Source organism: Phyllostomus hastatus, unplaced genomic scaffold, assembly GCF_019186645.2.
Source record: "Phyllostomus hastatus isolate PE091 unplaced genomic scaffold, TTU_PhHast_1.1 phas_contig_210, whole genome shotgun sequence".
NCBI lineage: Eukaryota > Metazoa > Chordata > Mammalia > Chiroptera > Phyllostomidae > Phyllostomus > Phyllostomus hastatus.
The window spans coordinates 35,853,057-35,874,424 of NW_025333737.1; the positions used below are offsets into that span (position 1 = coordinate 35,853,057).

General features: G+C 60.4%; 2 protein-coding genes across 2 annotated transcripts; both read right to left on the reverse strand.

Moving 5' to 3' along the window:
- Positions 1–105: 105 nt before the first annotated feature.
- Positions 106–14,662, reverse strand: ST6GALNAC2 (ST6 N-acetylgalactosaminide alpha-2,6-sialyltransferase 2). The gene is made up of 9 exons (XM_045836391.1): positions 14,424–14,662; positions 11,163–11,223; positions 8,276–8,450; positions 7,465–7,633; positions 6,974–7,112; positions 5,418–5,521; positions 3,591–3,674; positions 2,544–2,643; positions 106–1,632 (listed from the first exon to the last, which is right to left on the reverse strand). Exons 1-9 carry the CDS (start codon positions 14,546–14,548, stop codon positions 1,465–1,467), a joined length of 1,125 nt encoding a protein of 374 aa, XP_045692347.1. The 5' UTR covers positions 14,549–14,662; the 3' UTR covers positions 106–1,464.
- On the reverse strand, positions 3,681–4,538 carry LOC123816802 (leucine-rich repeat extensin-like protein 5; the record flags this gene model as incomplete). The annotated part of the gene is made up of 1 exon (XM_045835993.1): positions 3,681–4,538. A coding segment is annotated over exon 1 (858 nt), but the record flags the coding sequence as incomplete, so codon positions are not given.
- Positions 14,663–21,368: the final 6,706 nt, after the last annotated feature.

A 21,368-nucleotide genomic window follows, 5' to 3' on the forward strand; every position in this document is an offset into this window, starting at 1 on the left:
CTCAGCTCTCGGTGCGTCCCCGTTTTGGTCTGTGGGTCTTGGGCTTACATTTTGAAGCACAAGTAAATAATTTTTTAAATGACTGGTGTGGAGTTCAGATCGAGACCCAGGTAAAAACACTTTTATACTGTGATTCAATAAACAGCTTTAGGTAAATGAGTTTCACAGAAGATAAACATATACAAGGCATAACCAGGTGTTAGGGGTTTTTTGTTTCAGTTTCCCACCAAGTTGATTTTATGTGCCTTCCATGGGTTGCCACCAACAGATAAAACGAGCACCTCTCAGCTGTAGATGGACAGGTTCCGGCAACCACAGAGCAATGGGGTGGGGAACGGTCGGGTATCGTGGACAAAGGGGTCCCGGCAGCAGGAAGCTACAGCTTCCTCCAGTAGCTGCTTGAGTATTGAGGCCCAAGCTGTCCATTCTGTTACCGTCTCTGACTTTCTCAGGTAGCAGCATTTTGATGCTAGTGACAGCCCGTCCCTCCTGTGACACTTGCTGATAGGCTCAGCCTCCCGTCCCAGAGGCCAGCTCCTAGCCCCCGAGAGGTGAGCAGTGTGGATGGGTGCTGCCCCCCACCTGCAAATTTTGCAAAAGCTACTCAGCACAGGACAGCAACCCCCAGGGTTCAAGGGCTGTAATGGTGCGGGCTTGGCTCCCAGTAGAAGCCCATGGGGTGTCTAAAGTGAAACTGCCCGTCAGTTAAGTTCAAATCGTTGCAGCCATGAGGTTCAGTACCTGCTGGCGAGGGTTCCTCACCTGGCGACGGGGTGGCACTGTACCACTGAGGAGATTCCCCCAGGGGCCGGCAGCCTTCCCTGCCATTGGCCCCGGCCAAACACCAGACTGTCCCCATGGATCCTGAATTCTCAGGACCGTACCACCTCCCCCAACACAAGGAAAACAAAACGGTTGTCCACCATTTATGCAATCACCTAGTTTCCAATTACATTCTGCCTTTGGTGCTTCATCCGGGGTAGGTGTGAGTCGGCCAGGTTCTCGGGAAGGCGAAGTCGTGTCCTTGAGTTGCCCTGGCGTTTGCGAGGGGCCCTGCCTGCCTGCCTGCCTGCGAGGGGGAGGGTCTGGGCTGGGGAGTGCGTTTGTGACGTTGGGCCCCACCTGCCGGCCTTGAGGCTGGGCTCTAAGGTGTCCCTTTCTGACGAGGCGACAGCCACATCTTGGGAGTGTTGTCTTCGGGGTTAAATCCAGCGGAGCAGCCCATGTGCCCTCGCCCCGGGTTGGAGTGTCCGTCTCGGAGCCAGAGGGGAGTCTTCTGGGACGAGCCAAGGACAAGAACGGGTGTTTCACAATGAACAGGCCTCGGTGACAGTCATCGGCAGGGAAGGAGCGGGTCTGGGATCGGGGACCCTGTCACGCTGAAAGGACAAGGTGGCACTTCGGCTTCTTTGGAGGGGACTCGGCCGCCAGCTCTGCGGGGACAGAGGGCGCGGTGGTCCGGGGTCAGCGCTGGTACAGCCGGAGGATGCCGGCCGTGTGCAGGTCCCGCCACAGGGCCGCCTCCAGGGACAGGTCGTGGTTTGCGTAGAACACCAGTGGCTTCTTGACTCGGTCGAAGTAGTGGTCAGAGAATTTCCAGTAGTTGCTGGTGATGAATCCATAGGCGCTCACCTGGACAGATGTGGGCACCGAGTCAGCGTTCCCTGGGCTGCTCCCTGGGGGCGGGCTCACGGGCAGTGACCGGAACCCGGGAAGGCCCGCCCCCGCCCCCGCCCCCTTCGTCCACGTGAAGGTGCAGGTGCACAGCAGTTGTAGCCGTGTGCTCTTTGCACTGATTTTCTCACCCAGCTTCACAACTACCATCCCCCTTTGACAGACGGAGGAACACACTCAGGTCACCCAATGTGCCCTGTGAGTGGCAGGCAGAGTCCTGAACCCACACCCGGGGCTCTAAAGACACGGTCACCACGAAGCTCAAGACAGTGGCGGAATCCCATTGCTACCAGTTCCCTGTGCTACTGGCGGCTGCGGACTGAGTCTCCCGCTTTAAAAGAGGGAGAAGGTGCAGGGCTGGCATGGGGGGGGGGGCTGGCTCTAGTGCGGGTCACTGCCTTTTGTGGAACGGCTTCTCAACCTTGCCCCGTGGCACATGTGGGCAGCGTCCCAGCGCACCTGTCTCTTCTAGCGACCGGGGACTGTGTGCGGAAGGCGAACCCGGCCGTCCCACCCACTTCCAGAGTGTCCTCCCAAAAGGCTGTGCCTGCCCAGTTCTGCTGAGAAGGTCTTGCTTTCGGAACAGCCGTTGGACAAAGTGAGCCTTAAATATCACAGAGAGCGGCCTTCCTGGGGACGAGGGAGCGAAGGAAGGAAGGGCGGGCTGGGGCAGGTGGCACCTGTAAAGGACCCTGGATATTGGGTGTGTGGTCCCTCCGGCCGCTGAGGGATCCCTTCCCCACAGGACGGAGGCCCAGGCAGGTCTGCGGGTGACAGGCTTGTAGGGATCTCAGGAATCAAATCAGATCCCATTCACACCTGTCCTCCGCTGTTGTGGATCCCTGAGGGAGAAGACCTCTTCTTCTTACCTGGTCACAGGTGTGTAAAGCTGTCAACAACATGAGGGCCCCAGTACTGGGCATATAGAGGTCTCCGAAATTCGTGTTCATCAGCCTGGATTTCAAAAACCTGGAAGCAAAAAGGCACTCGCGTTCAGACCCTGAGGTCTCGCACACTAGTTCCACGAGTGGGCCGTTACAGTGTAAAGCGACACCGGTCGCTTTACAGTGACCGGTTCAGAAAGGTCGGAAAGTCTCCGGCCCTTCTACCCCAATCAAATCCTTAACTTGGGGGAAAGACCAAATGAGCTGTGACAGCAGAGTGTTCAGTTGAGAGCCGTCCAGGAGAACCGCAGGGAGGATCCCGCGTTCTCTCCCCTTCTGGAAGCCTGAGGCCAGCCCGACTCTGCTGCCGCCGCCTGGGCTCAGCCCTGGGCTGGTGAGGAACCACAGGGCGCAGGCCACCGAGCCCCACGTTTCTCTCTGTCTGCAGACTGGGCCAAGCAGGAACCACGCACGAGGGACAGGGCGCACAGGTCCCGTGGCCGGAGCCCCCGGTGAAGGGGTGCCTGTGAGTGTGTGTGCACTCGGAGTCCAGACGTGAGGCCACAGCGTGGTGACCACGGGCGCTGGCCGCAGTGCCGGATTCACGCCCAAGCTTCTTGGGCCAACCTGGCCTCAGCCCTCGGCTTCTTCTGTTGCCTGGGACTCCCCTTTGCCGGGGGCCACCTGCACCCCTCACGGGCTCTTGGGGTGCTGTCCGCTGGGCTGCAGCAGGGTTCCCCTGCCGACCTGGCACTGTGGACATGCGAAAGGGCCAGGTCGTTCAGGACCCTCCGGAGGGCCCTGTCTCTCTCTCTCTCGTGTTTCGGGGACTGGCCCATGGTCACAGCCATGGAAATACTCAGGTAGTAAATGGGCCAATAACAAGGGCCCGGTGCCCCGCCTGGCATGAGCTCGGGGGCTAGGTTGCAGCGTGTGGGCATGGAGAGAAGACCTGCAGTGCGGGGGGGGGGGGGGCGGGGGGCGGGACTGTGCTTCCCGTCCCCCCCCCCCCCCCCCCCCGCGACCACCTACCTCTGGGTCAGGTAGCTGATGAAGTCTGGATGGAGTAGCCTGAATTTACCGGCAGAGGCTTCCGGCCCAAAATAGGTCTGCGGCCTATTTGGAGTAGAAGTGCACAGAGCGGCTCAGGCTGTCGCAGTGGCCGGAGTGGCCGTAGTGGCCGTGGGGGTACGAGGCGTAGGAGACGCCGCCGGGGCTGGGCCGGCGGCGGGGGGCGCTGCGGTAGGCGCGCGGCTGCGAGTAGTAGCGCGAGAAGGGCGTGTAGAAGGTGGCCGGCAGCACGCTGGGCACGGCGGGCGGCTTGCCGCCCACCAGCACCTCCAGGGGCGGCGAGTAGGTGAGCGAGGAGGGCGGCGCGAGCAGCGCGGGCGGAGTCCGGTAGGAGCAGCGGAGCGGCGGGAGGGGGGCGGGGGGCGGCAGCAGGGGGAAGTAGAGCGAGGAGGGGGGCGCGGGGCGCTCGCGGTCGTAGGCCGGGTACAGGGGCAGTGGCGCCGTGGGGGGCTGGAAGAAGGGGGGCTCCTTCAGGAAGCGGGGCACGTAGGGGGTGATGTAGGCTGGGATGCCCGGGATGCACCCGATGTAGGAGGCCGAGGGGGCGGGGCTCTGCGAGGGGGACTTGGCGGGCGACTGGGAAGAGTTTCGGGACAAGGGTTTCAAGCCGGACTGGGAGGGAGACTTGGAGGCGGGCGGCGTGGGGTTCGGGGCAGGCCCTCGAGACGCGTGTTGGACATGAGGGCTGGGGGACAGGGAGGGAGCCCGGGAGGAGGGCTGTGAGGGGGCGGGGGTGGGAGGGTGAGAGGGGGGGCGGGAGGCGGGCCCCCGGCTGGGGGGTGGGGAAGGGGCGGAGCCGCCCGGGTTGGACTGCGGCTGCTGGTTGGCGGGGCTGTTGTTGTGGTTGGTTCGGGACTGGGAGGGGGACTGGGTGGGGGACGGACTAGGGGTCTGGGAAGGGGAGCTCATTGGTGTCGGCAGGCTTCTCTGCACCGGGTGTCTCTGAGCTAGCCCCCTCAAGAGCCCAGCCCCCCGCCCCCAGGTCACAAAGCCCACCCTCATAACCAGCTGCCCCATTGTGAGCAATGCTTGGGTGCTCACAGAGCCCGGCGGGGCGCGGGGGCGGGGCGCGAGGGCGGGGGGCGGGGCCGGGTTATGGGTGCGGGCCTGACCTTTGAGGGGTTAACCCCCAAGGACCCCCTTGGAGGCTGTTCGTCCAAGGGACTGGCAGGAAGCAGTGGGGGGGAGGGGGGGCTGGTCACTGTGGGGCCAGGGGTGGCGGAGGTCTCTAAGGACCTGACTCGGGGACACCAACTTGTCTCAGCAGCACTGGGAGGACGATGGGCTGAGGGCCAGGGCGTGGTGCGAGAGAGCTGGACACAGGCCTGCTGCCCGGGAAGGTGGGGGCTGAGACAGAGTGCCCTTTGTTCCCGCGGCCCAGGGCACTGGGCCCACAGCACCCGGTCTCCCATTTCATGCACCGGGTCTGGGGAGAGGGGGCCAGCCTGGGGCGTGGCGTGGACACAGGCCCTGCCGCTCAGCAGGACACGCTCAGCAGGACCAGCTGGGGACAGGTCCTGCCAATGCTGCCCCTGGGAGGCTGGGTCGGTGCCGGGGTCGGCAGCCTGAAGCTGAGGACCCGGGCGTGCCCGCTCCACTCAGAGAAGCAGCCCCTCAAGCCCCCCACCGAGGCGGTCAGGAGGGTGGTGGCAGAAGGGAGCGCCGCCCCCCAAAGTTCCTGAGCCCAGGGGAGATTTTCTTGCTGCCCTCACCCACCTTTCCTGCCAGACGGGGGGGGGTGGGTCTCAGGAGCGAGGGGAGGTGCCCCGCCCCTGCCCGGTGGCTCACCTGTCCCCTTGGTCGGGGCCCTTGCGGACAGGCTCACCCAGCACAGCGGCCCTCAGCATCACGTAGTCACGCAGGTCTGAGGGGATGAAGATGTACCGCAGGTCCTGCCGGGGCGACAGAGACCCTGAGCCCCTGGCGGGGGGGGGCCAGATCACGTCCGGCCCCTGCCCAGCAGGGACGGCCACCCGCCCCCCTCAGTGCCGCCATCGCCCCGATGGGAGGGTCTCCCGTCCGTGCCTGTCAGTGCCATTCTCAGGTGCTGCGGTGGCCTCAGGACCCGCGCGCACATTCTCCCAGGCTCTTCCCCTCCAGAGGGGACGCTTACCCACCGTGCCCCCGAGTACGGGCCAGACAGTGACTGGGACTAGTTTTTCTAAGGACAAGGAAAACAATGACGGGTGTGCCTTCGCCCACTTGCTCTCTGGGATCGATCACTCTGGGCGAAGTCAGCTGCCGTGGCCTGAGGACTCTCTGGTGGCCCCTAGGGGGGCCCGTGTGACAAGGGCCTTCCTGCAGCCGCAGCCGCAGCCCCTGAGAGACCCCGAGCCAAAACCACTCCGCTAAGCTGCTCGCAAATTCCCGACACACTGAGACTGTGAGACGGCAAAGCGACCGTGTTTGGGGCTGTTTGGAGATGCGGCTCACACAGGTGCTGTGGCCGCTCCAGAAATAAAGCCGCTCGCTCCGCTGGCTCTGTCCTGAGCCGAGAGAGGTTCCGCTGGGAGGCCTGGGTGCCCAGACTCTCTGGGTGGGGCGCTCTTAATTCCCTTTTCAGAGGAGGAAGCTTCTAGAATCCCGGCCCTGTTAAACATCTGGCAACCCCTTCTCTAGGGATTTTCCGGACCCTGCGCTGCAGCGCCCAGACCTCCTTAAGGGGAAGCTCGTGGTAGCGACTGGGTGTGGCCAAAGGAGGCTGGGGGCAGCCAGGACTCTGGCTCGCTCCTCAGGCTCTGGGCCTCGGCTTCCTGCACAGGCTGCTGGGAGAAGTCGGGAGGGACACGCATGCCACTGTTTGCTGGGCCGCGTGGGAGACTGCAAAGCACCCCAGGTCTGTGGCCCGAGGGGCCCAGCTTTCATGGATTCTAGCTGGGTGGTGGCCTTGCACATGCCACCATCTAGAAATAGGCAGCTCTGGGAAAACAGGGCAATGCTGGGAACAGGCGGAGCCCTCGGCAAATGCCTTCCCTTGTGTGCGGCCCTGGCGTGGGAGTGTGAACGTGAGCCCCGGCCCCACTGCTGCTCTGCTGGGCACGGGTCACGGAGCCCTGGCCTCCCTGCCAGCCCAGCGGAGCTGCCGTGGCACCTGGAGGTCGCCTGGCACCCCATAAGCTCTCAGTAAACATTAGCCATTCACACTCCGGTGCCGAGTGGTGCGGGGCTGCCTGAAACAGTGGGGCATCCCCGCCCGGATGGGGATGTTTTCCCCCCTCAAAGGCTCCACCCCTGCGCCCAGGATCCTGGCACAGCTCTGCACCCACTGACCGGGCCTTGGGTGCCCTGTGGCTCCCCCCGAGGAGGAGCTCCGGGAGCAGTGCGCCGCCCACCAGAGGCCTCACCCGTCCTCGCGGCACCGAGGAGAAGCCCAACTTCCCGTAGGAGATGAGCGAGTTCTTCATCGTGTTCACAGTGAAGCCGTAGAAGGAGGTCTTGGTGCCCACATCCTCCTCGAAGCCTTTGATCACAGCTCCATTGAGTCTGGTCCGGACAGAGGCCGGTCAGCCTCCGGGCGGTCACACCCCACGTTGTGCAAGCACTTCCGGTGCGCCTGTCCCGTGCCTCTGCGGACCGCTCCCTCTGCCCATGGCTGCATGGGCAGCCGCTCCTCCACACCTCGGGGGGGCTATCTGCGAAATGGGCACATCTGGCCCTGCTGGCCCTTCCTCCCAGGTCCCCGAGGCACGCGTGTTTGCAAGTGCCTTCGCCCGTGCCCGCCAGCCCGTTGCAACGGCGGAGCCGCCCAGTACCGCCCGCCACCCAGGCCCGGGAACATGCTGTTGCCTAGCTGCTGCCGCCGCCGCCACTCCTCCCCGGCCCCTGCCCCGTGTACCTGAACACGTAGTCGTGGGCGTCGATGTTCAGACCCTGGCGGGAACCGTTCAGAATGCCCCCGTTGCCCACCACGGCACACCGGACGCAGTCCTGGTGCGGCACCCCCCCGGAGCCGAACAGCTGGGCGCTCTCCGAGCCATTCAGGAGGCTCAGGGTGGAGACGACATCTGTGGGTGCGGGGCGGGCGGGGCGCGATGCAGGGGCTGCCGGGGGTCAGCGGGGACCCTCCCAAGACCTTCCCGTGCCCACCTCGCCTGAAGCTTGACCCCAGCCCCTCCCAAGAGGCACAGAGGGTGGGAGGGGAATGCAGGGTCAGTGGGGCCATGAGAACAGAAAGGGGGACAGGGTTTGGCTGTGCCTGCAGGGACTCGAGGACTTGAACAACTGGTCCTCTGGAGACGATTCCAGAAGGAAACAACCAGGGCCACATGGGGGAAGGGGTCAAGTTAACGGAGAGGGGGGTCGGGGTGGTTCCCACAGCAACAGAGTTCACAGGGCAGCCTGGGGCGCTGCAGCCCCTGACTTCGGCCCCCTTTGGACACTGGCACCTCGGTCTTTGGAGGGAGGCCTCAGGGAGGCCTCAGGGAGGCCCCAGGAGGGTGAGAGCTCTGGGGGGAGGAGGGCAGCCAAGCCCTCCTGCTGACCCCTTGGCGCTGTGGGGGCAGGAAAGTAACGCAGGAGCCACACAGCTTTCTGGGAGGAGCGGGACATGGGGGTCCCGCATCGTGGCACTGTGAGGGCCCCGAGACCAGGAGGGAGCAACGGGCTGAGGCCAGAGGGCTGGCTGAGAGGCCGTGGCTGTGGGTTACCTTGGCGGGAGAGCCCCTGCCAGCCATAGGGGGCTTTGCGCTGGCTCAGGCTGTCCCACAGCTGCTGGGTGTAGAGGCCCCTGGACAGCAGCACTGGCCTGGAGAAGTCAAACAGGCCCCGGAAGCGTGGGTGCCGCTGAGCGGCCAGAGCCAGAGGGGGTCCACACGGCCGGCCCTGCGGGTGAGCGGAGGAGAGGGGGCTGGGCTGAGCCTCCGGGGGTGCTGCTCGGCCGTGCGGCAGGGCTGGGAGGGAAGAGCTGCCCTTCTCCCTCCAGACTTGGGGAGAAGAGGGCTTCTCGGACTCACCCAGCCTGGGCCTTCTCGTGGACACCACACCTGTGCCTCCTGAGGGCCCTGGCCCCCTACTCCTGCACCTCTCTCTTGGGGAAGCTTGGGGGCATTTTCCCACGGGTGGGTGAGGCCAGCCTGCCCCTTCTGTGGAGGCGGCGCAGCTGGGCTCTGCAGTCGGTGGCCCTGCATCTGACTGCTAGCTCTGGGGTCCTGGCTGTGGGGTTCTCGGGGACAGGGCTGCCAGGAGGGGATGACCGTCTTTCTTGCAGGCGGTGCCTAGACTGGGTTCGGTAGTGTCTTCCCAAAATGCACCTCTGCCCAGCACTTCGGAACGTGACTGTAGAAGGGCCTTGCAGGCGTGAGTGGTTAAGATGAGGGCATACTGTATTCAGGTCGGCCCTAAGTTCAGTGTCGTCCTGAGGAGGTCGTCGAGTGATGCCAGAGGCAGGGGCTGGGTGCGCAGCCACGAGCCTGGGACTGCCTGCAGCACCCAAAGAGGGTGGAGCCCAGGAAGGTCCCCCAGGCAGCCCCGCTGGCGCCTTATTTGCAGGCCTCTGGCCTCTGGAACTGCACAGGAACACATGTCCCTTGTTTTAAGCCCCCCCCCCCGCCCCGGTTTTGGTGATTTGTTCCAGCAGCCCTAGGAAACTACAGACGGAGCCTCTGCAAGCTGGGACCTTGAAAAGGGGGGGCGCGCAGAACAGGCCCCAGCCCCGCCCACCCTGCAGATTTCAAGACAGATCCCCTCCCAGCCTCTGCCTGGGCGGGGCCCCTCTTATCAGTGCCAGGAGCTCTTTGTGAACGGGCGGGCTTGATAAGGCTGGAATGAGCTGTGTGTGGTCACGTCCGCTACCACGTGACAGAGCGGCAGGACTGTGCAATCAAAGCCACAGGGCACAGCGCTCAAAACCTCGACCAGTGACGCAGCAAACGCAGGGGAACCCAGGGAGGATGGGAGCACAGCTCTCACACACTTGTGGTTCCATACACAAGTGCTACTGAGTATGGCGGGCGCCCTTGGAAAAGCCTTGCCCTGCCCCGCACCGTGGAAGTCACTGGGAAGCGGTGGCAAGGGGGTTCTCACACGCGATGGAGCAGGTGGAGTGTGTGCGTGTGTACGTGTGCGTGCGTGTGCACATTCTGCGTTTTCCTACTCGGCTCCCTTCCGTCGGGTGTGGTTTTCGGCCGAGTGTAACCCCGTGTTCTCACTGACAAGTGGCTCAGAAGCAAACGCAAAATTTGTGTGACGCCCAAAAGGTTTTCTAAGATACCAGTCTTGTCGGGACTGATGTCGCAACTTTGAAAACGGCTGGAACTTGGAAAATTCGTGCTTTCGAAGCAAGCGCTAGAGCAGGACAGGCCATGGCTGTTTCGCCGCCACTCGGGGTATCATCACGACGTTTTCCAGGGCCTTCCCTACGAGGCGCCAGGGGAAGCATCTCCAGGCCTCCCTTCCCCTGGGCGTGTGGCTGGCTTTTATCTCACAGGCCTGGTGGTGAAGTTTCCTGTTTCACTATGGCCGCCAGGAAGCTCAGAGACAGATATACGGCCTGTCTCATGCCTTGTGGCACAGCTTCACCGGCTCGACTGACATTTTCCTTCACCTGCTTATTTTACTCTATTTTGCATTTCTGCCTTGTGATATGTATCTAAAAGTGACCTCGAATCCTCCTTTTAGACCAGTGCGGATGTCTGTTATGGAGCACCCAGCAGCGCCGGGGGAAAGGACCTGAGGCACGTGAACGTGACCTGGGCGAGCTTGCGTGTGACGCCAGCAGCCTGTCTTCCGCCTGCCGCCCAAAGGTCCTCCTGGCCTGCGGTGCTCAGTGGCCCAGAGCCGGGCGCTGGGGTCAGACCAGGGGCTCGAATCCCAGGACTGCCTCTCTTCCCTGAGACACCTTGAGCGAGGTACCTGGCCCCTCTGCGCTTCGGCAGCCCACAGTCCCCAGCGACTGCTAGTTCTGGGGCAGGGCCTGGAAGGTTCTTAAACCCTCAGAGCAAACCCGGGTCATCTCCCCAGGGTTTAGTGTTGACTCTATGGCGAGCAGCTTACATGTGACTTTCATAGTAAAATGAGATTTGGAGGACTAGAATGTCAAATTCACAGACTTTTTTAAGGGGCCATGGCTGGTGTGTCTCAGTGGATTGAGCGCCGGACTGTGAACCAAAGGGTCGCTGGTTTGATTCCCAGTCAGGGCACGAGCCTGGGTTGTGGGCCGGGTTCCCAGTAGGGGGCACAAGAGAGGCAACCACACATTGGTATTCCTCTCCCTGTCTTTCTCCTTCTCCTTCCCTTCTGTCTAAAAATAAATAAATATCTCAGAGGACCTCCAAGAAATGTGCAGCTGGCTGTATACCCCAGGGACCCTACTGGTTCACCCTCCTCCACTGGGGTACAGTGAGCCCTAGCGGCCAGGGCCGAGGAGCCCTGTGGCTGTTCCGCCGTTTGCTTCATTCTGTGGGGCCGGGGGGTGGGAGGGGAGGGCTTCCAGAGAGCCCAGCAATCTCAGAGAACCTTCTGTGTTTGCTCTTCTCCGTCCCCTCCCCCCCGCTAACTCGAGGGCGCTCCAAAGTACCGAGTAGCCAACCACTGTACCTTTCTTGTCCCCGAATTCGCAGCCTTGGGTCCAGAGAACGCCCGAGGCGCCGTGGAGCTCCTGGGGGAGAAGGCACAGGTGAGGCAGGGGCCGGACCGCCCCGCGGAGGTTAGCTGCCGCCTGACCCTGACCCTGACCCTGACCCTGAGCGGCAGCTCGGGGAGCTGACCCAGGGGCTGCTCCTTTGGTCCGCCCGTTTCCAGGTTCTGATTCTTGTCCGTCTCTCTCGCGCGCGCGTGCACAAAACACAGCCACAGAATTATGTTCTGACAAGCTGTATAAACCCCTTGGCAAGCGGCAGAAACGTGGAGTTTATAGGAACAGTGGTTAAAAGATGCAAATATAAACTAGGGAAGCTTGCCGGCCCCTTGTGACCATGCAAGGGGCTTCCCTGCCAAGGTCACAGAGTGGGCTCTGTGGCCGGCCCGGAGGACTCGGGCCCCTGCGCCCCGGGCCGGCCCGTGCTGGCCGCTGCCCCGAGGGTCCTGAGAAAGGGCCAGGGTTTGAGGCCTGACTCCCTGGGCTTGGACCCCGGGACATCAGGAAGTCACGGAACTTCTAAGAACCCGAGTCCCTGCATCTGGATAGCAGGGAAAATCACGTTACGTGTCATCCGGTTGTGGCGAGATTCAGAGGATCTATGCTGTTTCCTATAAAAAGCGTCCTCGGACTAAATGTTCGCTACGGCTACCTAGGGAAGGAAAGGACTTCTTGGTGATAGCCTCTTGGTGACAGTGTCCCTTCTGCTGGGAGGTGACGGGCTAATGTGACCACCCCACCCCTCCCTCCCGGGTGCGCCCCCCACCCCCCATCAGGCACAGGGCAACGAGAAAGGAAGGAGGAAAGAGGGGCCCTTGCCCGCTCCGAACGGTATCCGGTTTCCCCCAGACTCCGGTCCTCTCCCAGCAGCCACCAGGGAGAAGGTGGGGAGGTTAGGGAAGGGTGCTTTGCGTGGGAGACAAAGGCCTTTGTTTGCTTCTGGGAGCTGAGTCACGAGTCCCTTCAGGTTTCTGCCGGACCCTGGGGGGCAGGGCAGAGAGAGCTGGGGTGAGCCCTGCCCTTCAGGCTGGCCGGTGTCCACCCACAAAATCCCGTAGGCCCTGTCCATGAGTGCACCAGGGAGCACACCCTCTGAGGAGGGACCCTGCAACATCGCGCAGCCTGGAAACCCCTGTGAGCTTCTGAAGAACACCCAGGCCCAGGCCCCACCCCCACCCCGGGATCCTGATCTGATTGGCCTGTTGGCCTGTCCCCAGGTGCTGCCAACCTGCGGCCAAACAGGACCCGCTCAGCAGGGCCGGATGGAGACAGGAGGGATAGAGTTGCAAGGGAGGTGAGGGGGCCCCCCATTCAGTTTTGCCACCCTGAACACCACCTCCCCTCCCCGCCCGTGTTTCGGGGAGGCCAGCTCGCCTATAGGGCACCCTCAGTCCTCAGGGACTCCTCCCGGGGCTCTGGACACATGTCCGAGGAGACAGAAGCAGCGAGGGAAGGGCCAGCCCACCTGAGCCCCCTCTGGGGAGTTCCCGCAGCCCAGGGCAAATAAGGAAGGACAGTGCAGTACAGTTTTCATAAAAAAGACATTTACTCAACTTCTCAGGAATCTTGGCTCTAAAATATTCTTCCTTTTACAAAATAATGTTGGCAGTAGATAGCACCCTGGCACCCTGTATCTATCCTCACCCTCCTCCTATTAAAAAAAAAGAAAAAAAAGTCTGGAACTCCCCTTGCCTGGGAGCCGCCCCCCCCACTCCCGCCTGGGAACTACTGCTCCAGATTCTTCTGAGAGTGCAAGTCTGCAGTTAGGGACCCGGGGTCTGGGGCCACAGGCCTGGCCCCGGTGCCCTTGTCCCCTGGCCTCTCCAGGTGGCCAGGCAAGCCCGTTTCCCGTCCCAGGTTGGGGAGGTCCCACAACCTGTTCTCCCTTCCCAGAAGGCCACCTCCCCCCAGCCCCCTCCAACAGGCCAAGTCCTGACCTGCTGCTTCCTGGAATTTCGCTACAGCACAGAAGTCGGGGAAACTCCAAGGAAATGGAGAGGTTCTTGGGCTCTACCAGACTTCTTAAAAATAAAAGGTCTAGAAAAGCTTGGTTAAGGTATAACGGATGTTCAACAACCCACATATTTCCGGTTGCATCCGATATACTTTAAAGGACATGGAACGGTGTCTTAAAACATCTTTACGTAACATTGACGAGGATCCCCTCTCTTAATACCCTCATCGCCTCCCAGCCCTTCTCCTCCCTGTGCAGTTTCTGAGTGTCAAGGAGGCTCCATGATGTCAGGGGATCACCTGCTAGACAGAGAGTCCCCTTTATTGTAAAGGGACGGGACTCAGTCGGTTGCGAGCGTGTATCGTTTTGCAGTTTTGGGTGCTCTTTGACCTTGTTCCCAGAGAGCAGACACTCCTTTTGCTGTCACCCCCTTACACCTACAGCAAGGTTTAAGGAGGAAGGGGCCTCTCCGCAGCCCTGTGGGCGCCCTTGCAGCCTCCCAGACCCGGACTGTGGGCCCGGCTCTGTCCTTCCCCAAGTAAAGCTCAGTCCCGGGAGCCTCCACGGGCCAAAGGCAGGCTCTCAGGTTTCCCCTCGTGGGGCACGCAGGAGAGGAAGGCACCCAGGACAGGGCGAGCGTGAGGGAACGGAGCGCAGGGCAGGCCGGGCGAGGCACACTGGTTGGGAGCCCCGAGTTCCCAGGGCGGCCGCCTCTTTGTCGGATGGCGCCCGGACGGTGCTTATCAAATAAACAGCAGACGGCTCCGGGGCGAGGGGGCCAGGGAGCCGGGCGCCGCAGGGCAGGGGCGCCAGCCAGCGCCTGGGGAGAGGCAACCTGTCACAGCCGAGCTGGGGATCCCGGCGAAGTTGGAACGGGGAGCCTCGGGCCCCCGCCCCGAAAGTGGAGCATGAAAAGGTGACGTTACCGAGGGAGAGTCCCCGACAAAAACAGGACTGACTGTGTTTATCGGGCTCAGCGGAGCCGGCCCAAACCGGACTAGACGAAGTGTTTCTGGCCAGGGCTGGAGGGCACGAACCCCAAGGGGCGAGGTTCCTCCCCGGCCGGACGGGACGAGGCTGTAGCGACCCGCGCAGAGCGAGTTCAGCGCTGGAGTGGAGGTTCACAGGGCCGGGGCCCGCGGCCAGAGTCCCCCCGCTGGGAGTCTCCCCAAAGAGGCCGGCGCGGAAGGCAGCCCGAGGGCCCTGGGCCGGGCGCCCTGCCCATCCCCTGGGCCCTCCTGATTCGGTCCCGCGAGGCAGCCCCTACCTGGCTCCGGGCTGGGGCCCTGGGTGTGGCTTCCCCACCGAGGAGAACAGGGCGAAGAGGATCCCCGAGCAGGAGGCCAAGAGCAGGAGCAGCAGCCAGAAGAGCGGGTCGCGCGGGAGCCCCATGCAGCCCGGCCGGTGGGCGCCCTGTCTCCCGCGGTCCCGCGGCGGAGGGGACAGGCCCCGGGGAGCGGGGCGGCCTCCTGGAAGCGGCGGCTCTGCCCAGTTCGGCCCGCCCAGCCCTGCCCCAGCCCTGCCCTGCCCTCTCCTCCCCTCCCCTCCCCACACACCGCCCCCTCTGGCGTTTCCCCGCCCGGCTGGAGCCAGGCAGCGGAATCCGCAGCACCACCGGGTGCACTGGGCACGGGCGTGTCGCCTGCAGCCCCCGAGGCTGCCTGCGCCCCTCGGGCGCTGCCATCTGTCCTGGGCGCTTGCACAGCCGGGCACCCTCCATGGAGCTCCCGCGAGCGTGCAGCCCCGGACCGCCTGGAGCCTGGGGCTCAGCCGGGCTCTTTCCCATAAAGTCCAGGAAAGGCGCGTGCCGTCCGGGGGCCCGTGAGGGCTGCGGGGCGCCGCCGCCGCCGCCTCCCTCGAAGGCCAAGCATCGTGTCCTCCGAGGCCCCACCCAAGGCTCCCAGACGCCTGAGACCGGTGGGGCAGCCCAAGACTTGTCGGTGCGGCACCTCGGGGCCCTTCCAGAACTTGGGTGTCGTGAGAGACTGGTTCACCAGGACAGCTGAGGAGGCGGGAGGATGGAGGCGCCCCCCCTCCAGGCTCAACCGGGTTGACGGGGCCGGGGATGGGAGGGGTGGGAGCTCGGAGACTGTGCGCCCACTCATTTGGTCACTGTCCAAGGCGGCCGGGGCCCTCAACACACCGCTTTCTCTTTGCAAAACAAGGGCACCTGGAGATCTGCCCAGCAGGGAGAGGAGACCACCTGAGGGGTCGGTCTAGCAGGGGCCCTGGTGCGGCCAGGAAGGGCAGGGGAGCCCCGCGCCTGTGCTTCTGAAGCGGAGCCCTCCCAGGTGGGGGCGTGCAGGTGGGACGGTATATTCTCCGCTGGGCAGTACTCCTGGACTCAGACCTCAAAAGCCTGTGAAGTGTGCCCCGTAACTGCCAGGAACTGCGGGGGCCAGCGGGACCAGTCCCCTCCCACCAGCTTTCCGCTCTCCCCAGCTGAGGGAGCCGGCCTGCCGTCTGTCCAATCGGGAGACTTCCCCAGAAGCTCCCTGGGACCTATGGCCACCAATGGGTTGTTCAGTCTCAGCTCTCATCATTTTTTTTTAACAAAGTAGATTTTTTAAAAAAGATTTTATTTATTTACTTTTAGAGAGGGAAGGGAGGGAGAAAGAGAGAGAGAGAGAAAGAAACATCAATGTGCGGTTGCCGGGGGCTGTGGCCTGCAACCCAGGCCTGTGCCCTGACTGGGAATCGAACCTGCGATGCTTTGGTTCGCAGCCCGCGCTCAATCCACTGAGCTGCGCCAGCCAGGGCAGCTCTCATCATTTTAAGAAATGTCTCACCTTGCTACCCTGCTGGTGAACACTGCTTAGAATTGGTGGTTTCAATCCTCCTAGTTGTGAGTTGTCATAATCCGCCTACATGTTACTCCTCCCTGATCAGTGCTTTGTCCCGTGTCCTTAGTGGTTAATGAGACACCAGACCCTGTCTCCGAACCCCCACACCCCATGCCTACCCCTTCATCTCAGCAGACACCCCACCTACGAACTCGGCCCCCACCACGGCCCAGCCTCTACCTGCCTGGCCGGATTCGAGCCTCAGGTGCGCTCCGGCCCACCTCAGACCCAAGCCTCCTGTCCATCCGCCCACCTGCAGTTCCCATCCCTGCTGGGCAGCCTCACAGGCCCTCGGGCCTCTCTGGCCCTCCACCGTCTCCCAGCCCGTCCGCCAGTCCTGTCCCTAAGCTTCCTTCCTACCCAGGCAGGGCCCCGTGGGTCAGGATCTGAGCTTCTCTCTCTTGACCCAGATTCTCTCGTGTCCCTGGCTTTCTGCCCAGTGAACGGCCCCCCTGGATTCCCGCTGGTATCTGCCCGTGCGGTGTCCCCTCCCCTCTGTGGCCCGGCTGGGCGCAGCTGGCAAGATCCCGGTCCAGGGAATGGTACCGCTCCCGCAGCAGCAATCCACACCAGCCTCCTCTGGGGCCGCCTGAGCAGCCGTCTCATGGGTGCTGACAGCAGACACAAGACTCCTGGGTCAGAGACAAAGGGTTTGGTTGGCACCGCAGGCAGCCTAGGCTTCCCGGTGGGGTCACTCCTCCGTGCCGCGCCCCCAGCCCCATGCGGGCGAGGCCCAGGGGCCCACCGAGGGGCCCTGAGCAGAGGGAACCCTGCCCTCGTCCAGCTGTCCTGGGCAGTGAGGAAATCTGCCCCCTGCTCCAGAGGAGGGCACTGCCTTCGTTTTCCAAGGCCGTTGGCTATACCGACCTCTCAAAAACGTAGTCTGGAACAAAGGGGCGCTCAGCGCCTCTGCTCTGGGGCGTGCAGAACTGTGACCGAGCCGCTGAGAGGGGTCTCCCACACGTTCACGCAGCCTCACCCACGGGCTCCCCTGCAGGGAGGGCCAGCCTCCCTGTCTGCCGCGCCTGGACAGCCGTCCTGCGCCCTCGCACGAGACCCTCCCCCCAGCCGGTGCACGCGCCCCCGATACCGCATCCCAAGAAGCAGAACAAAGTCCAGCAACAGCCTCTGTGGAGCCGGCCCTCCTCTCAGCGACTCCCTGTCCTTTTCATCCGAGTTCTTGGCAGGGGCGGTCCATGCTGTGTCCATTTTCCTCTGTGTCTGCTTCTCTACCTGCCTCATCACTGAGGCTGTCCCCGCCGAGGCCACCAGGGGCCTTCGTCACTCCTGGCGGAGCAGACGCGGGAAAGTGCACAAGTCATGCTTTCCTGCCTCTCGGCTTGTGCCACGCACTTTTGTTAGAAACGGGACGTTTCAGATAACATATTATAGCGACTCTGAGCACTGGTCACGCCCCGCCCCCGCCCCCCCACCCCCCAGGCTTGCTGCTTGCCTGTCTGAGTAGTGGCTGGTGGGCTCGTTTTTTGTTGCTTTTTTTTTTTTTGTGAAGTCCCCACCCCCAGTCCTTTGAAGTGTCAGACCTCCCACGTGGCTCTGCAGGGACCTGCAGTTCCAGGTGTGCCCGCTGTCACCTGGGCTGGTGGTGGTTTGGGCTGGGCTCTCTTTATCTCTTTCCTCGACCACACCCAGCTGCTCAGTGCCCGCTGACTGCCTTGTTTACCAAAACGCCCCAGGGCGTAAATTGTCCCAGAGACCCAGGCTCCTTAGCAGCTGGAGCGCGCCCCCGGGGCTACAGGACCTCAGTCGGTCCCTCCCAGCTGTCCCTTTCCCGGGCTCTCTCCTGCAAACTCCTCCCCCGTCGTCGCCACTGTGTTGGACAACAACTTTCGGCTTGAATTTCTCCACTGTCTGTTGCAAACAAAGTCCGTTGCTTTGGGGAGAGATTAGGACCGGTCTGTCCGACAGTCTGCTTCGGTCCCGCGGCAAAATCTCTGAGTCTGGGCTCTGGAGCCGAGGTGGGGACGTGGTGTGCGTCTCTCAGGGTGACACCCCTGTTCCGGAGCCCAGCACGTGGTGGGCAGAGGAGGCAGGTTCGTGTCTTCTCGGCTCACCTCTCCTAGCGTGGATGGAGCCGCCACCCGTATGAGCCAGGGCAGGGGCGACCAAGACCCCAGGGCCCAAGGTGACACTGAGCAGAAGGACGCAGTCTCCACGGTGCGGCCACACTTGCCCAGCACTTGCCTCAGCGGCAGGGACCTGGGGAAGGAGGGGCCGGGAAGGAAGCCCACCCGTGGGTGGCCGCACCCATCTCGGTCTTGGTCTCGGCGGGGATTTTTCTCGCTGACCTGGGAGTGGGGAAAGAGGCAGCAGTTTTGGCTCAGATACCACAGTCTCTTTAGCACATTTTAGTCGGTTTTCTTGATCGGATGTTTCTTCCTGCGCTGCGCACCCTAAGGACCAGGGCCCGATTCTTTCCTCAGCTGTCTTTCGCCCCTCTCTTCCACACCCACCGCAGAGGGGGGCCTGCCCGGGGCCACGGGCCCTCACTCTGGAAGGCCGCCTCCCACGGGGGTTTCCCTTCAGTGGGCTCCACTATAGGGGTGCTCGATGCCGTTGTCTGGGTCAGGGAAGTCTGAGCACAGACTGGGTATTTGGTGAGGCTAAGGAAGCATTAACTTTTCTTTTCTTCCCTCCCCTCCCTGCCATTGGAGCTCAGGAGAGAGGAAGCAAAGGTACATGGGGGGGGCAGGGAGGAAGGGGGGAAGAAGGTGTGGGGAGAGAGAGAGACGGAGCGGAAGCATGAACTATTTTAGGTGTGGCAATAGTATTGTGGTTATTTTAAAGTGGTCTTACCTGTTAGTCTTATGTACTGAAGTGTTTACAGATAAAACAATATGGTTCTTGCAATTCGCTTAGAGGAACCAGGTCTGGGCTGTAAGTGAGGAGCGGTGGGGGCTACAGATGAGATGAGAGGCGATGAGTTTGGTCATTATTATGTCACATTAATCATTTTATAGATTGTTATTATAGGGGCTGCAAACTGCCGTTCATTACACTATTCTTTTTACTTTGTCTGAATATGTTTGTACACATTTGTTTCGTGTACGCTGGAAGTGTTTCATCACACAAAGCTACATTTATTTCTCTGTGCACTTGTGAAATATACCTCATCAGAGTCTTTAGAAATAAGGTCATCATTGAGTTGAATTAAAATCTTGAAAAGTATATATACATACTTTTCACTTAGGAAGTAGGTTATGGCTTTACAAAATGGAGAAAGGAAAACTTCAAGCATTCCATGTTCCCAAACAATCTCGGGTAAGCATCTTTGTAAAATATATATTCTTTTAAAATATTTTATTTATTTATTTTTAGAGAAGGAAGGGAAGGAGAAAGAGAGAGAGAGAAACATCAATGTGCAGTTGCTGGGGGTAATGGCCTGCAACCCAGGCATGTGCCCTGGCTGGGAATCGAACCTGCAATGCTTTGGTTCGCAGCCTGAGCTCAATCCACTGAGCTACGCCAGCTACAGCAAAATATAAATTCTTACTAACATCAGTTTATTTTGGGTTATCTGAAATAGCATTAATTTCAAGCAGGTTCCTAATCAAAATTTATTAGATGTTGCAATGATATCTCACAGGCTGGTTTTGTTATTTCAATCAAAACTATTCTTGGATGATTAACTATTCTATGAAAAAAAAAAGCCATGATGAAAAATTGTCCCGGTTGTATTTCGAGAGTTTACACCGAGACGCGTTCAAGCGCTGGACGGCAGCCGAACGGAGACGGAGCAGAAAGGAAATGCAGTTGGCGGCTGATTCCGACCATCAGCTGCGCCGTTCTGGGTCAGCGAGATTCGGATGAGCGCTTGTGATGCGAACAATTAGAGCCTAATGCTTTTCAAGATGTAAAAGGATTTTAAATATTTTTTTCTATAGACCTATTATTGGAAAGTCTTTTTTTCAACCTCTTGGAATTGTCAATGTCTTAAAAAGATCAATGGTATTTGTCGGCAATGAGAAACTCGTTTCCACAGTAGGTAATTTATTTGCCTCCTTGTTTTCCTCAGTGCCATGGATAGTTTTGCACAGTTCAAACTGGTCTTGATAACACTAGGAAACCAAAATTTTAAAATTACAAACTTTAAAATAACTCGTTAGTCTCACTTGTGCTGCCATAATATTGTATTTATTATAATTCATTAACTTTTTAAAAAGATTTATCTATTTATTTTCAGAGAGGGAAGGGAGGGAGAAAGAAAGAGAGAAACATCAATGTGCGGTTGCTGGGGGCCGTGGCCTGCAACCCGGGCATGTGCCCTGGCTGGGAATCGAACCTCTGACACTTTGGTTCGCAGCCCGCGCTCAATCCACTGAGCTACGCCAGCCAGGGCTTAATTCATTAACCTTTAAAAAAATAAACCATAGTGATTTAATTTTTTTATCTGTGGTACTTAGAACTGTTCACAGCATTTTTTTATTATTAGTTTGGAATCCAAATTGAACCATTTGCCATTTTGGCCCCAAACACTTTCCACATCCGTGTTCACCTCTCCCCCAGCACTGCACACGAGTGGCTGTACCTACCCACCCACGTTACAGTTGTCTTCAAACTCACCTCCCTGCCGTCCCGCTTGTCCTTCCAGTTCACGCCTCACGTCTCAGCTGGCTGCCACCGGGATGCATGTCAGGGGAGGCCCTGACCGTATCTGTCCTCTGCCCCACAGTGTCCTGCGGGTCTGGACCACCGACACGGACTGCTCCGGCGTGAGAACCCACGGACGGGAAGGCCCTGCCCTCGGGTCTGAGAAACACTGTGTTATTAGAGGTTACACTGGGACAGTTTAGGAGATTCTAAAGAGTCATGAATACAAATGCAGGCACTGACACCGCATGGCGACACTTGTGTATAAGGGTTCGGATGACCCAGAAGGCCTGCAGTGAACTTTTAAAAGAACGTCATTGAAAAAAAAACAAGCCCTGGCTGGCGTAGCTCAGTGGATTGAGCGCGGGCTGCGAACCAAAGTGTCGCAGGTTCGATTCCCAATCAGGCCACATACCTGGGTTGCAGGCCACGGCTCCCAGCAACCGCACATTGATGTTTCTCTCTCTCTCTCTTTCTCCCTCCCTTCCCTCTCTGAAAATAAATAAATAAAATCTTAAAAAAAAAAAGAAAAAGAAAAAAACACAAACACTGAACTAAACCTCCTCCCAGGTTTCCAAACAAAGACAACAGACAGTCCAGGCGTCTGGTTCTGCTCCCTCCTGAAACCCACTAAGACGCTGCTAAAGGGACATTTAAAAGCATAAGCCCACAAAGTGGGGGAGGACAGGGTCAGTGACCACAGGAACACAGTTCTGGGAATTGAAAGCAGAAGATAAGAGGTAACAGATTTAGCATCTCAC

What these genes read in the sequence shown, in the direction of transcription:
- ST6GALNAC2 (XM_045836391.1), bottom strand. Translation starts at nt 14,548, where the DNA reads ATGGGGCTCCCGCGCGACCCGCTCTTCTGGCTGCTGCTCCTGCTCTTG. An exon ending in GCAGGGGCTCTCCCGCCAAG is followed by an intron (nt 7,634 to 8,275) that starts GTAACCCACAGC and finishes CCGCACCCACAG; the next exon opens with ATGTCGTCTCCACCCTGAGC. An exon ending in CTTTACACACCTGTGACCAG is followed by an intron (nt 1,633 to 2,543) that starts GTAAGAAGAAGA and finishes ACATCTGTCCAG; the next exon opens with GTGAGCGCCTATGGATTCAT.